The following is a 14,222-nucleotide window of genomic DNA, read 5'->3' on the forward strand; positions in this document are numbered from 1 at the left end:
TTATTGGCATTTACCATTGGCTGTAATTATCATTTTCCCAGATTTGGCCTGCTTTTGGAAAAATTCACAAAAAGCCAAAGAAAAAAATGCATAACCACTGTTAATGCTTGCATACTTTACTACACTGAGGACTTATTAAGTAGGTTGAGGTTTGCCAATAGGGCTAGGCGTATCGATACCAAGTATCGATAGTATCGATACTTGGTGAGTATCGGTATCGTATTGATACCGGCGTGATGGAATCGATACTTCACCAAATTAAGCGAATCACTCCGATTTAAAAAAAAATGTGAGCGCAGCGCAGCGCTCCTCACCACTCCACCCTCCTCCCTAGTGATGGGTCGCGAACAAGATTTTAAAAACACTTTAAAAATTCATCTTCAACCCAAAATAAATAAAATAAATACAATTAACATGACGCTTGGTGCGTTAGTGCACACACATCAGTATAATTCACTCCGAGGTTCACTCGGACACACACACACACACACGCGGGCGTTTCCTTCGTGTCTTGGTTGTAAACTGTAAAGTATTTTTTTGCACTAAAATAACGATAAGAATTTCTCAGTTTTTTTGTTTTGTGTTCATTTTTACAACTGTTTGATAACTAGCGTTTTCTTTTTTACTTAAGTTCTTGTGTGTTGTGAGGCGACTAGCCGAGTTTAGTATTTGTTTTCACCTTATTTGCACTACTTACTTTATTCCATACATCCATCCATTTTCTACCGCTTATTCCCTTTTGGGGTCGCGGGGGGCGCTGGCGCCTATCTCAGCTACAATCGGGCGGAAGGCGGGGTACACCCTGGACAAGTCGCCACCTCATCGTAATTGATATTAATACTTTTTTTATTTAAATTTCTCAGTTCTTTTGTTTTGTGTTCATGTTTACAACTTTGTTCAATAACTATCCATCCATCCATTTTCTACCGCTTATTCCCTTTTGGGGTCGCGGGGGGCGCTGGCGCCTATCTCAGCTACAATCGGGCGGAAGGCGGGGTACACCCTGGACAAGTCGCCACCTCATCGTAATTGATATTAATATTTTTTTATTTAAATTTCTCAGTTCTTTTGTTTTGTGTTCATGTTTACAACTTTGTTCAATAACTATCCATCCATCCATTTTCTACCGCTTATTCCCTTTTGGGGTCGCGGGGGGCGCTGGCGCCTATCTCAGCTACAATCGGGCGGAAGGCGGGGTACACCCTGGACAAGCCGCCACCTCATCGTAATTGATATTAATACTTTTTTTATTTAAATTTCTCAGTTCTTTTGTTTTGTGTTCATGTTTACAACTTTGTTCAATAACTATCCACCCATCCATTTTCTACCGCTTATTCCCTTTTGGGGTCGCGGGGGGCGCTGGCGCCTATCTCAGCTACAATCGGGCGGAAGGCAGGGTACACCCTGGACAAGTCGCCACCTCATCGTAATTGATATTAATACTTTTTTATTTAAATTTCTCAGTTCTTTTGTTTTGTGTTCATGTTTCCAACTTTGTTCAATAACTAGAGTTTTGCTATTTACCTTAAGTGTTTGTGTGTTTTAAGGCGACAAGCCAGGTTCAGTAGTTGTTTGCACCTTATTTGCATTACTTTATTGCTATTGATATTACTTTTTTAATAAATATTTTATATTTTTACTTAAATCGTTGTCCTGTTTTGTATTATTATCATAATCAATTAATAAAGGCAAAAGTACAAATTTGTTTTTCAAAAGTATTGATACCCCGAAGCGCCCCCCCCCCCCACCCCATCAGATGACGACACTTCCGGTATCGGATCGGATCGATACCCAAATGTGCGATATCGCCCACCCCTATTTCCCAAGCGGTTTGCGCTTCGGGTTTTTGTGCGGCTGAGGTGCACATATTTACTGTTTAAGTTTCCACTTAGTTCGGGAAAGACTATTTATTGCTTGGCCAGGTTTTTTCCAAAAAGTCTTAGCATACAGGCAGCTCCCCAATCCCGCAGAACACACATCGGAAAATATCTCTGTTTGCGCGGAGATTGCTGAGTGTAGGCTGGTGTTGAACAGCCAGGCTGCGATCGAGTCTGCAATTAAATCAAAATATGACAAATCCGTGTTAAGAGTTCTTGTGTTTATTTTTAGTCTTGAATGGAATCGTGCCAGAAGCTTGTACAACATCCTTACATCTCCAATATTTCCCAGCACGCTAATCACCAGAACACACAGCCTGCAATTACCTAAAAGAAAGCAACACTTGGCTCCCTCCCCCAAGAGTGCGGCATTAGTTGGGTGCGCACTCAGCAAGAATAGGATTCATCTTGCCATAGTACTGCAAACTAGGTTCAAATATGAAAGCTGTACTGTATGGAAGTACACTATATAGTCTAAAGCAGGGGTGCCCATTACGTCGATCGCGAGCTACCAGTCGACCGCGGGGGGTGTGTCAGTCGATCTCCAGCCAGGCTTTTAAAAAAAATAGACCTAAAAATTAGTGATCATCAATCTTCACCAAGACGTCACTTAAATGACATTCACGGTACCGGAGGGTCTTGTGAGATGACGCTGGCTGCTGCAAGATCATTATTATTAAAATATGACCGAGAGGAAGGCGAGAAACACTTTTTATTTCAACAGACTCCCGCGCCGTACCTTCCGTCAAAACTCTAAAGGCCGACTGCACATTTCCTATCTTCACAATAAAAGCCCTGCTTCATCCTGTCTGCACTAACTAAATACAGAGTCTCGGAAAACTGGCGTGCACAAGCGATCCCTCAGAAAGCTGGCGTGCACATCACTTGTGCACGCCAGCTTTCCGAGACTCTTATTTTGTTAGCGCAAGCATTACGAAGCAGGGCTTTTATTGTGAAGATAGGAAATGTGCAGTCGGCCTTTAGAGTTTTGACGGAAGGGACGGCGCGAAAGTCTGTTGAAATAAAAAGTGTTTCTCGCCTTCCTCTCTGTCATTTTTTCATAATAATGAACTGGCAGCAGCCAGCGTCATCTCACAAGACCCTCGGGTGCCGTGAATGTCAATCAAGCAAGCTACGGAATTTGCCGCCAATGTTTTTCTTGTAAAGTGTATGGAAGCTGGATGAATTAGATGCCAAACACCAACCACTTTCATGTGGTATTGTACAGAAAGGACAACTTTTTTTCTCCTCCTCCTTCTCTGCATCTTGGGGTTCGACACCAAATAACTGTGACAGAATGATCCAGCCAAATACGAACCCCGCAGAGTTGTCCATGGCGGAGAGGCTCAATTTAGCGCTAGAGCTAATGTGTCACAGTTATTTGGTGTCGAACCCCAGGATGCAGAGAAGGAGGCAGGGATTTGGTCAGTAAACATGATTTAATAAAGATACCGAGACAAAAACAAAACCAAAAGGGTACAAATAGGAGCGGGCTGATTGACTACAGGTGTGGCCAGGTGCCAATCAGCCGCAGATGAGGTGACAACAGCACACAGGGAGACAAACAGGAAGCTGAACCAAAATAAGAGCAATTGACAGGAACTAAAGACAGGAGATACTAAACAAAGACAAATGCAGAGGAAAAAACTAAAACATAGACAAACTGACAGATTCTATACACCAAGTCATTAGAACACCCGATTCTGATCATTCGGATGGGTGTCCAAATGCTTTTATACTGCATGTAATACGAGGCTTTTATGTTTGGATGCTACATGGCCCCGATTCATCCGCAACTTACCGTTTTCCGTTTTTGCATGTTGTCTTTTGTCTGCAGCCGGTAGTTGCTCAAGGCCCTGCTCTAATCATTAGTAGATACAGCTGAAAGAAAAACTGCTGATTATGAATCTGTTACATGCGTACTAATTGAATCGACGCCCACGGCTCAGCGCTCTCCACCTAACAGCTACATTAGCACCATTGACTGAACAAACCCTCTCTTTACCGTGCCTTGGTTTTCGAGCTAACACCCCCCCTCTCTCTGTTGTTTACAGGTGTTTCTCACGATCAGATCATCTGGCGCTGCACATGAAGAGGCACATTTGAGGCATGAAGGAGACGGAGGCAGAGATGAGGAGAGAGAGGGGAGCATCACTTGCAGACAAAAAGTACCACCACGGATCTCAGACGGGATAGATCTCTGATTCCCGCCACGGGCTTGAACACGGACAGGCAAACAAACGGGGTCAGACATGACTCGATTAACCGTGGTCGGCGTCCCCGAAATGGATGACCTTCAGTTGGTTTCAACTCTTGCCCCCCCCTCGCAGTCCAAAATGTCAGCCACTTTGTATATTTTGGTCTCTCTTTGAGCTAAACGCCATCCTCACTTTGGTTTCCGCAGCCTTTTCCGTTCAAAGGTTATATAATCAAGTATGAGTTTTCCGTTTGACCCGTTACACCTTAACCGACTGGATCCGTTTAGAAATCCTTCTGGTTTCCATGGCATGGGATTTAGAGACCGGACGAGAGGAGCATGTTTCAGCCCGGCGGAGGTCGATTGAGGCCACGGACATCATCCGGTGGGAGTTCCCTCTGCATGGGTTAGGGTCAACTAATCTACTCCTGGGAAAGAAAGGCCATCTCTTGTCGCAAAGCTCCTCAGTGTGAAAAAAAAAACTGTTGCACAATTGACTTTTACAAACATTTTGTTAAAAAAAAACAAAAAAACGACCCCAGCGAGTCCGGCTGGGAGTCGATTCGGCCCCCATGCACAAGTCCGAAAGCATCTTGTAATAGCACATCAGACAAGATCAATATGTACCTAAAGGCTCTATGTTTCTAAGCAAAGATCTCCTATTTGTTCCGGAATAGACCCATTCTGAGGAACTCTTCGGGAACGGATGCAGCCAAATAAAAACCTGTCGATGCCCTGAAATGATCTCTCGGGCCCTTTGAGAGTGATCGGCGTCCGACCGACCGACGGAGCGCTCTCCAATGCAGAACTCTTCCAACTTAGCGGACTTCCATTCAAAACGCAGACGTTTCAAACTAAATCGGGCCCTATGCATCCTCCTGGTGACTTCTTGTGAGATTGAACCCCCAATTCCCCACCCCCCCGTTGGACGTAGACCGGACTTGTTGGAGGACGAATCAATCAATGTGAATGTATCTGTGTATGTGTCCGTGCACTTGCATCTGGAAAAAAAAAAATACAGAAAAAAAAAAAATGACGAGAACGCCGTTGCGGTCGCTTCCGGTTAGAACCATTCCTTTTCACTACTCCACACGTCATTATTACACTACCGAGTCACGCCTGGTGGCTTGTGTCACGCTTTGTTGGAGTGGAACGGCAGAGGGGTCAGGAGAGCAGGTTTCTATGGACGCGGCAGATCTGCGCACTCAGCAGAGATAACCGCCCCATCAGCTCCTAAAACCACAACAGAGTAAGACCTCCCGATACAAAGACATGTAGTCACATTTGTTCACGGTGATCCGACCCCTGAATCCCCGGCCGCCAGCTCCACGAGATGCCTTTTTTTTTTGTTTTTTACCGGGGCAACACAGACAAAAAAAAAAAAGAGCCGATGCTAGTATCCAACGGCAATTGGCGACACAATCGACGGTCTGGATTTGAACAAGAATGTGGATTCTTCAACGACTAACCCGCACCTGATTCCACCCATGTACTTGGGGCTTCCAGGGCTGGAGCGACAGGGGCTCGGTCCTGCGTGCGTGTCCGCCTAGGGGGGGGCGCTGTCCCGGACACATTTTTTTTAACCATTTCCCGCAGCCTTAGCGTTCAGTCCAGGTCTGCATTCATCTGGCAAAACAAAAACGAAGAAAAATTGGTTTGCACCATCGATGGCAGCTCTTTGTGTGTGTTTTAATAGTCCAGCTCCGATGTCGACATTAATGGTTGTGTGGCAATGTGTTTTATTTTTTTTTGTTGTTGTTCTAAATTGTTCTCACGGGCAACCCTGGACTGGAACACAGAAATACAGTTGTCCCTCGTTTAACGGGGTAAAATCGGGACCGGACATGACCGCGATAAATGGACTTCTCAGCACTAGGACTCAATACCTTGGTAACACTTTAGTATAGGGAACATAGTCACCATTAATTAGTTGCTTTTTAACATGCAAATTAGTAACATATTGGCTCTTAATTAGTCATTATTAAGTACTTATTAATGTGTTATTCTGCATGGCCTTATTATACAACCAGTAAGCCGGTAACACTTTAGTATGGAGAACATATTCTCACCATTACTAACCCTAACCCAGGGGTCGGCAACCCAAAATGTTGAAAGAGTCATATTGGACCAAAAATACAAAGAAAAAATCCGTCTGGAGCAGCAAAAAATGAAAAGCCGTGTTATAATGAAAGCAACACATGACGTAAGTGTCTATAGTATCTTTATTAGCCTACTATCAAAATGACTCTGTCGCAGGCTGACACAAATCTTCGTTGACAAAAATGTTGAAATCTAAAATGTATTGTACCCATTTTTACAAAATTGGACAACATTCGTAAAACACGAGGCTTCTTAGAGGGTGAGATAATGTTTAGATATTACTGGTGGGCTTTGAATTGATTTATAACAATATATGCAAGCTGGGTAATGTTTGCTGTGGTCTGGAACAACATGGCACACAAACAACTATCAGAAATGCAGGCAATATTACCAACAGATAATTTGTCACGAGAAATGCAGATATGAATTAAATACACAGAGGACATAGGGAATTAAATGAGCTCAAATATACCTGCAAGTGAGGCATAATGATGCAATATGTACATAAAGCTATCCTAAATAGCATGTTCGCATTGGTTCGCTTGAAGTCATGCACTGACCACATATGCCTGATTAGCACTCCACACAAGTCAAAAACATCAACAAAGCTCACATGTGTGCATTCACACACAGCATAAATAGTTTGGTGGACAAAATAGGACAAAGAGAGTGGCATAAAGCAAGAAAATTGTACATGTAAACAAATCTGGTGAGTTCAAGGACTGCCAAAATTAGTCGGACAAAACGGCACTCGCCAAAAACTCTCAGCGGAAAACCATGTTTAATATAAATAGTGGGATTGTCCTCCCCGAAAAACCCTATTAAAACAAAAATATAAATTTTTCCACCATTTTTTTTTATTTTCATACATTTTTCATAAGCTCCAGGGAGCCACTAAGGATGCACGGAAGTCTAGAGCCGCAGGTTGCAGACCCCTTCCCTAACCCTAACCCTCTAACCCTAACCCTAACCCCAACCCTAACCAAATAACTGTAAATTAAGTTCGTTATTTAGAATATGTCCACCTACTGTCCAAATAACTCTAAATTAAGTATTTGTTACTTAGAATATGTTCCCCTAGTGTCCAAATAACTCTAAATTAAGTATTTGTTACTTAGAATATGTTCCCCTAGTGTCCAAATAACTTTAAATTAAGTCTATGTTATTTAGAATATGTTCCCATAGTGTCCAAATAACTCTAAATTAAGTCTTTGTTATTTAGAATATGTCCCCCTAGTGTCCAAATAACTGTAAATTAATTATGTTTTATTTAGAATATGTTCCCCTAGTGTCCAAAAAACTCTAAATTAAGTCTACCTTATTTAGAATATGTCCCCCTAGTGTCCAAATAACTCTAAATTAAGTCTATGTTATTTAGAATATGTCCCCCTAGTGTCCAAATAACTCTAAATTAAGTCTTTGTTATTTAGAATATGTTCTGATAGTTTCCAAATAACTCTAAATTAAGTCTTTGTTATTTAGAATATGTCCCACTAGTGTCCAAATAACTCTAAATGAATTATTTGTAATTTAGAATATGTTCCCTTAGTGTCGAAATAACTCTAAATTAAGTCTTTGTTATTCAGAATAAGTTCCCTAGTGTCCAAATACCTCCTATTTAAGTCTATGTTATTTAGAATATGTCCACCTAGTGTCCAAATAACTCTAAATTAAGTATTTGTTACTTAGAATGTTCCCCTAGTGTCCAAATAACTCTAAATTAAGTCTTTGTTATTTAGAATATGTCCCCCTAGTGTCCAAATAAATCTAAATTTAGTCTTTGTTATCTAGAATATGTCCCACTAGTGTCCAAATAACTCTAAATTAATTATTTGTTATTTAGAATATGTTCCCTTAGTGTCGAAATAACTCTAAATTAAGTCTTTGTTATTCAGAATATGTTCCCTAGTGTCCAAATAACTCCTATTTAAGTCTATGTTATTTAGAATATGCCCCCATAGTTTCCAAATAACTCTAAATTAAGTATTTGTTACTTACAATGTTCCCCAAGTGTCCAAATAACTCTAAATTAAGTCTTTGTTATTTAGAATGTCCCCCTAGTGTCCAAATAAATCTAAATGAAGTCTGTGTTACTTAGAATATGTTCCCAGTGTCCAAATAACTGTAAATTAATTATTTGTTATTTAGAATATGTTCCCCTTTGTCCAAATAACTCTAAATTAAGTCTTTGTTATTTAGAATATGTTCCCCTAGTGTCCAAATAACTCTCAATTAAGTCTTTGTTATTTAGAATAGGTTCCCCTAGTGTCCAAATAACTCTAAATTAAGTCTTTGTTATTTAGAATATGTCCCCCTAGTGTCCAAATAACTCTAAATTAAGTCTTTATTATTTAGAATATTTTCCCATAATGTCTAAATAACTCTAAATAAAGTATTTGTTATTTAAAATATGTCCCCCTAGTGTCCAAATAACTCTAAATTAATTATTTGTTATTTAGAATATGTTCCCCTAGTGTCCAAATAACTCTAAATTAATTATTTGTTATTTAGAATATGTTCCCCTAGTGTCCAAATAACTCTAAATGAAGCCTTTGTTATTTAGAATATGTTCCCCTAGTGTCCAAATAACTCTAAATTAAGTCTTTGTTATTTAGAATATGTCCCCCTAGTGTCCAAATAACTCTAAATTAAGTCTTTGTTATTCAGAATATGTTCCCCTAGTGTCCAAATAACTCTAAATAAAGTCTTTGTTATTTAGAATATGTCCCCCTAGTGTCCAAATAACTCTAAATTAAGTCTTTGTTATTCAGAATATGTCCCCCTAGTGTCCAAATAACTCTAAATTAAGTCTTTGTTATTCAGAATATGTTCCCCTAGTGTCCAAATAACTCTAAATAAAGTCTTTGTTATTTAGAATATGTTCCCATAGTGTCCAAATAACTAAACTAAGTCTTTGTTATTTAGAATATGTCCCCCTAGTGTCCAAATAACTCGATATTAAGTCTTTGTTATTTACAATATGTTCCCATAGTGTCCAAATAACTCTAAACTAAGTCTTTGTTATTTAGAATATGTCCCCCTAGTGTCCAAATAAATCTAAATTAAGTCTTTGTTATCTAGAATATGTCCCACTAGTGTCCAAATAACTCTAAATTAATTATTTGTTATTTAGAATATGTTCCCTTAGTGTCGAAATAACTCTAAATTAAGTCTTTGTTATTCAGAATATGTTCCCTAGTGTCCAAATAACTCCTATTTAAGTCTATGTTATTTAGAATATGCCCCCATAGTTTCCAAATAACTCTAAATTAAGTATTTGTTACTTACAATGTTCCCCAAGTGTCCAAATAACTCTAAATTAAGTCTTTGTTATTTAGAATGTCCCCTTAGTGTCCAAATAAATCTAAATGAAGTCTGTGTTACTTAGAATATGTTCCCAGTGTCCAAATAACTGTAAATTAATTATTTGTTATTTAGAATATGTTCCCCTTTGTCCAAATAACTCTAAATTAAGTCTTTGTTATTTAGAATATGTTCCCCTAGTGTCCAAATAACTCTCAATTAAGTCTTTGTTATTTAGAATAGGTTCCCCTAGTGTCCAAATAACTCTAAATTAAGTCTTTGTTATTTAGAATATGTCCCCCTAGTGTCCAAATAACTCTAAATTAAGTCTTTATTATTTAGAATATTTTCCCATAATGTCTAAATAACTCTAAATAAAGTATTTGTTATTTAAAATATGTCCCCCTAGTGTCCAAATAACTCTAAATTAATTATTTGTTATTTAGAATATGTTCCCCTAGTGTCCAAATAACTCTAAATTAATTATTTGTTATTTAGAATATGTTCCCCTTTGTCCAAATAACTCTAAATTAAGTCTTTGTTATTTAGAATATGTTCCCCTAGTGTCCAAATAACTCTCAATTAAGTCTTTGTTATTTAGAATAGGTTCCCCTAGTGTCCAAATAACTCTAAATTAAGTCTTTGTTATTTAGAATATGTCCCCCTAGTGTCCAAATAACTCTAAATTAAGTCTTTATTATTTAGAATATTTTCCCATAATGTCTAAATAACTCTAAATAAAGTATTTGTTATTTAAAATATGTCCCCCTAGTGTCCAAATAACTCTAAATTAATTATTTGTTATTTAGAATATGTTCCCCTAGTGTCCAAATAACTCTAAATTAATTATTTGTTATTTAGAATATGTTCCCCTAGTGTCCAAATAACTCTAAATGAAGCCTTTGTTATTTAGAATATGTTCCCCTAGTGTCCAAATAACTCTAAATTAAGTCTTTGTTATTTAGAATATGTCCCCCTAGTGTCCAAATAACTCTAAATTAAGTCTTTGTTATTCAGAATATGTTCCCCTAGTGTCCAAATAACTCTAAATAAAGTCTTTGTTATTTAGAATATGTCCCCCTAGTGTCCAAATAACTCTAAATTAAGTCTTTGTTATTCAGAATATGTCCCCCTAGTGTCCAAATAACTCTAAATTAAGTCTTTGTTATTCAGAATATGTTCCCCTAGTGTCCAAATAACTCTAAATAAAGTCTTTGTTATTTAGAATATGTTCCCATAGTGTCCAAATAACTAAACTAAGTCTTTGTTATTTAGAATATGTCCCCCTAGTGTCCAAATAACTCGAGATTAAGTCTTTGTTATTTACAATATGTTCCCATAGTGTCCAAATAACTCTAAACTAAGTCTTTGTTGTATAAAACATGTCCCCATAGTGTCCAAATAACTCTAAACTAAGTCTTTGTTATTCAGAATATGTTCCCATAGTGTCCAAATAACTCTAAACTAAGTCTTTGTTGTATAAAATATGTTCCCATAGTGTCCAAATAACTCTAAATTAGATATGTGTTCCCTAGAATATGTTCCCCATACTAAAGTGTTACCGATACTCTCATAGGTAGAGCATAGAACACACGTTTACAACCTTTTAAAAAGGTTGTTTTCACATAATTAGGGCCATCCAGACCTGAAATAACACCCATCTTTACCATTTTTTGGACCCAATATACTGTAGTATCGTTGTGTGTTCTAGATCACAGTACTCTCTGGTAGCCCGGAGGACGATTCGTGCGTCATTATCACATTATCCAGTCAAGTTCCAATGATAGTCCCACACACACTGGGTGTGGGGTGAAATTTGTCCTCTACATTTGACCCATCCCCTATGTTCACCCCCCTGGGAGGTGAGGGGAGCAGTGAGCAGCACCGGTGACCACGCTCGGGAATACTTTTGGTGATTTAACCCCCAATTCCAACCCCTTGATGCTGAGTGCCAAGCAGGGAGGTAATGGGTCCCATTTGATATAGTCTTTGGTATGGGGTTCATCCGATCTCAGGGCGGATACTCCGACCACAAGCCCAAGGAGCTAAGGTTACTAAAGTCCTGGGCAATTCTTCTAAATCACAACTGGGCTTCCACGTGTTGTTCCGCAGAATTGATTGATTGATCGATTGAAACTTGTATTGGTAGATTGCACAGTACAGTACATATTCCGTACAATCGACCACTAAATGGTAACACCCGAATACGTTTTTCAACTGGTTTAAGTCGGGGTCCACGTAAATCAATTCATGGTAGGAACTCGGTCAACTCTACACTCGCAGTTAAGATAGTTGACTTCGATGACGTCGAGGCCAAAGTTCATCTCCACTTTCGCCCGGATCATCGTCCAATAGCTGATAGTTTCTAGCAGTCTCAGCTAGCCTGGCGCTCCGAGGCTGATTCCAGATCTTGTCGTCGGACATCGCTTCGAGTCGAAGTTCTCACCAATGCGGAGACGTGTTATTGACGAGGAAGGAGTCGAGTTTGAAGTCCATCAAAAAAGGCGGTCGTCTCGGGATCGCCGTGGTGAAGATAGCGTAGCACCGCGATTAGCGCCGTGTCGTTTACATAGTAGAGTTCAACCTTAACCCGGGAACGGGAGTCGAGTGTTTTTGTCGATCACCACTACAAATACTGCACTGTAATACTGTAATACTTAATTTAACATTTTCATTTAGGCTCCAAACTAGGGCTGGGCGATATGGTCTTTTTTTGATATCTCGATATTTTGGGGCCATATCGCGATACACGATATATATCTCCATATTTGGCCTGAATGAACACTTGATACATATAATAACAGCAGTATGATGATTCTATGTGTCTAGATCGAAACATTCTTGTTCATACTGCGTTAATATATACTCATTTTAAACTTTCATGCAGAGAAGGAAATCACAACTAAGTCAATTGACCAAAACTGTATCTATCAAACAGTTATTAGCAGGTGACTTTTCAAATGATGCTACATATTAGCAGTAACGCTACTTTTGGTAGCAACGCTTGTGCCCCACGCTATACAAATTAAAGTTGTCTATTCGAAATTTCTTGGTAATTAATTCTTCCTTCATTTGTTACCAGATCGGCACCTTCTTTCTCTCGTATTACCACTCGCACGGCTCCGCCGGCATCGCAGCTAACGTTACCCACGCCGCTACCTCTCTGCGTATACGTATGTGACGTATGACGTGACAGTACGTGACGTGTGTAAGAAGGTGCGCTTGTTTTACGTCTCCGTGAGAGTGAGAGACAAGAAAGAGTGAAGAAGAGCCTGCAGTGTAATGCCCTGTGTGAGAACGTACTCTCCAATATCACGATATAGTCATTTTCTATATCGCACCTAAACAAACCCGCGATGTATCGAGTATATCGATATATATCGCCCAGCCCTACTACAATCATGTACAATATGCTTTGAAATAATAATAATAATCCGCGTTGTGTAGTAGTGAAGCCGCCACATTGGAAGTGCGCTCTAGCGAGGGATGACTGTATCCCCAATTTTTTTTTTTTTTTTTTTTTTTTTTGGAACTAATTCTCACTTGTACGCTGGAAAACTTCTCAAAATGTGAATGTTTACTTTTTATTTATTTGATTTTTTTGCTCTTCACTACTGTGTCATTTTAATGATTGTCCATTCTGCTGTGCCTGTGTGTATATTTAATTTTTTTTATTTTTGTGTATTTGCACTCAATTTTTTTTAGGAAAATCTGATGTTTTTCTGTCCACTCGTGCACATCCCACCACCACACCCGCTGTACAGTAGCTGTTTTATACACGTGTGCGCGCACATACGTACGAGCACGCCCTTGCATGCCTGCAGACACTCCCTACACATGCAGGCGAGCACACACACACACACACACACACACACACACTCGACCTGAGTTGCAGGCTGCAGCTCTCAGCGTCACTGATCTCCTGAATTTTAAATATCAGACCCTTTTTTCTACCGTTTCTTCAATGCCTCGCCCTCACTCTTCATCAGATATCTTCCCTTTCAACCCCTCTTCCGCACCCCCTCCTCCGTAGTCGTTCTCCTTTTTTCCTTTTCAGCTGTATAAAGTCTTTCAAATTTATCATTTGTATATTATGATGTATGAGTACGACAATGTTCTTTATTATGGAAAAATGAGAAAGATTTATTTTTGTTACCGGTTTGTTTCATAATTCCTTTTTTTAAATTGGTATTGTAATATCTCTATGCAAGGAACTGTTTGTTTTTTTTATTTAAGAATGTCATGTGTGTAATAAATGGTAGACGCAGTTTGGCATGGAGTATTTGTGCTTCCGGGCTGGTCTGTTCTGTGACGAAATCCACCTCATTGTCCATTTTCTCACTTTGAATTCTCGTCAGGACTTGCTGCAAGCCGCTACTATTTTTCCTACGGCGCGGCTGATTTATCCATTTTTCTAAGGTAACGTAACATTAAAAAAGTGTGGTTATTGTTTGTGCTATGGTGCCATTTTTTTGGGGGACAAATTGAAAATGTTTTCTTCCTTGAACCGGAAGTATATGTCCATAGCGGAACTGCACCAAATATTCTTCATTCATCACTCCAAGCAACGTTTGTAGGTTTTACAATACAACTACAACAATTCATACTTAATAATAGATTTTATTTGTAAAAAAAATTAAAAAAAGCACTTTACGTTGAGCAAACAACCTCAAAGTGCCACAATGTAAAAATATAGTAATAATAATAATAATGATAAAAAGATAATAAAGATAAATAAAATATAA

General features: G+C 39.0%; 1 protein-coding gene across 1 annotated transcript in view; it reads left to right on the plus strand.

The window, feature by feature from the left end:
• Positions 1-13,929, plus strand: part of LOC133544144 (Krueppel-like factor 7) — a 135,573-nt gene extending 121,644 nt beyond the window's left edge. Inside the window, exon 4 of the mRNA XM_061889227.1 lies at positions 3,932-13,929. Coding sequence (XP_061745211.1) covers positions 3,932-3,983 — 52 coding nt within the window. The 3' untranslated portion in view covers positions 3,984-13,929. The remainder of the gene's footprint in view (positions 1-3,931) is intronic.
• Positions 13,930-14,222: the final 293 nt, after the last annotated feature.

Source organism: Nerophis ophidion, linkage group LG27, assembly GCF_033978795.1.
Source record: "Nerophis ophidion isolate RoL-2023_Sa linkage group LG27, RoL_Noph_v1.0, whole genome shotgun sequence".
Taxonomy (NCBI): domain Eukaryota; kingdom Metazoa; phylum Chordata; class Actinopteri; order Syngnathiformes; family Syngnathidae; genus Nerophis; species Nerophis ophidion.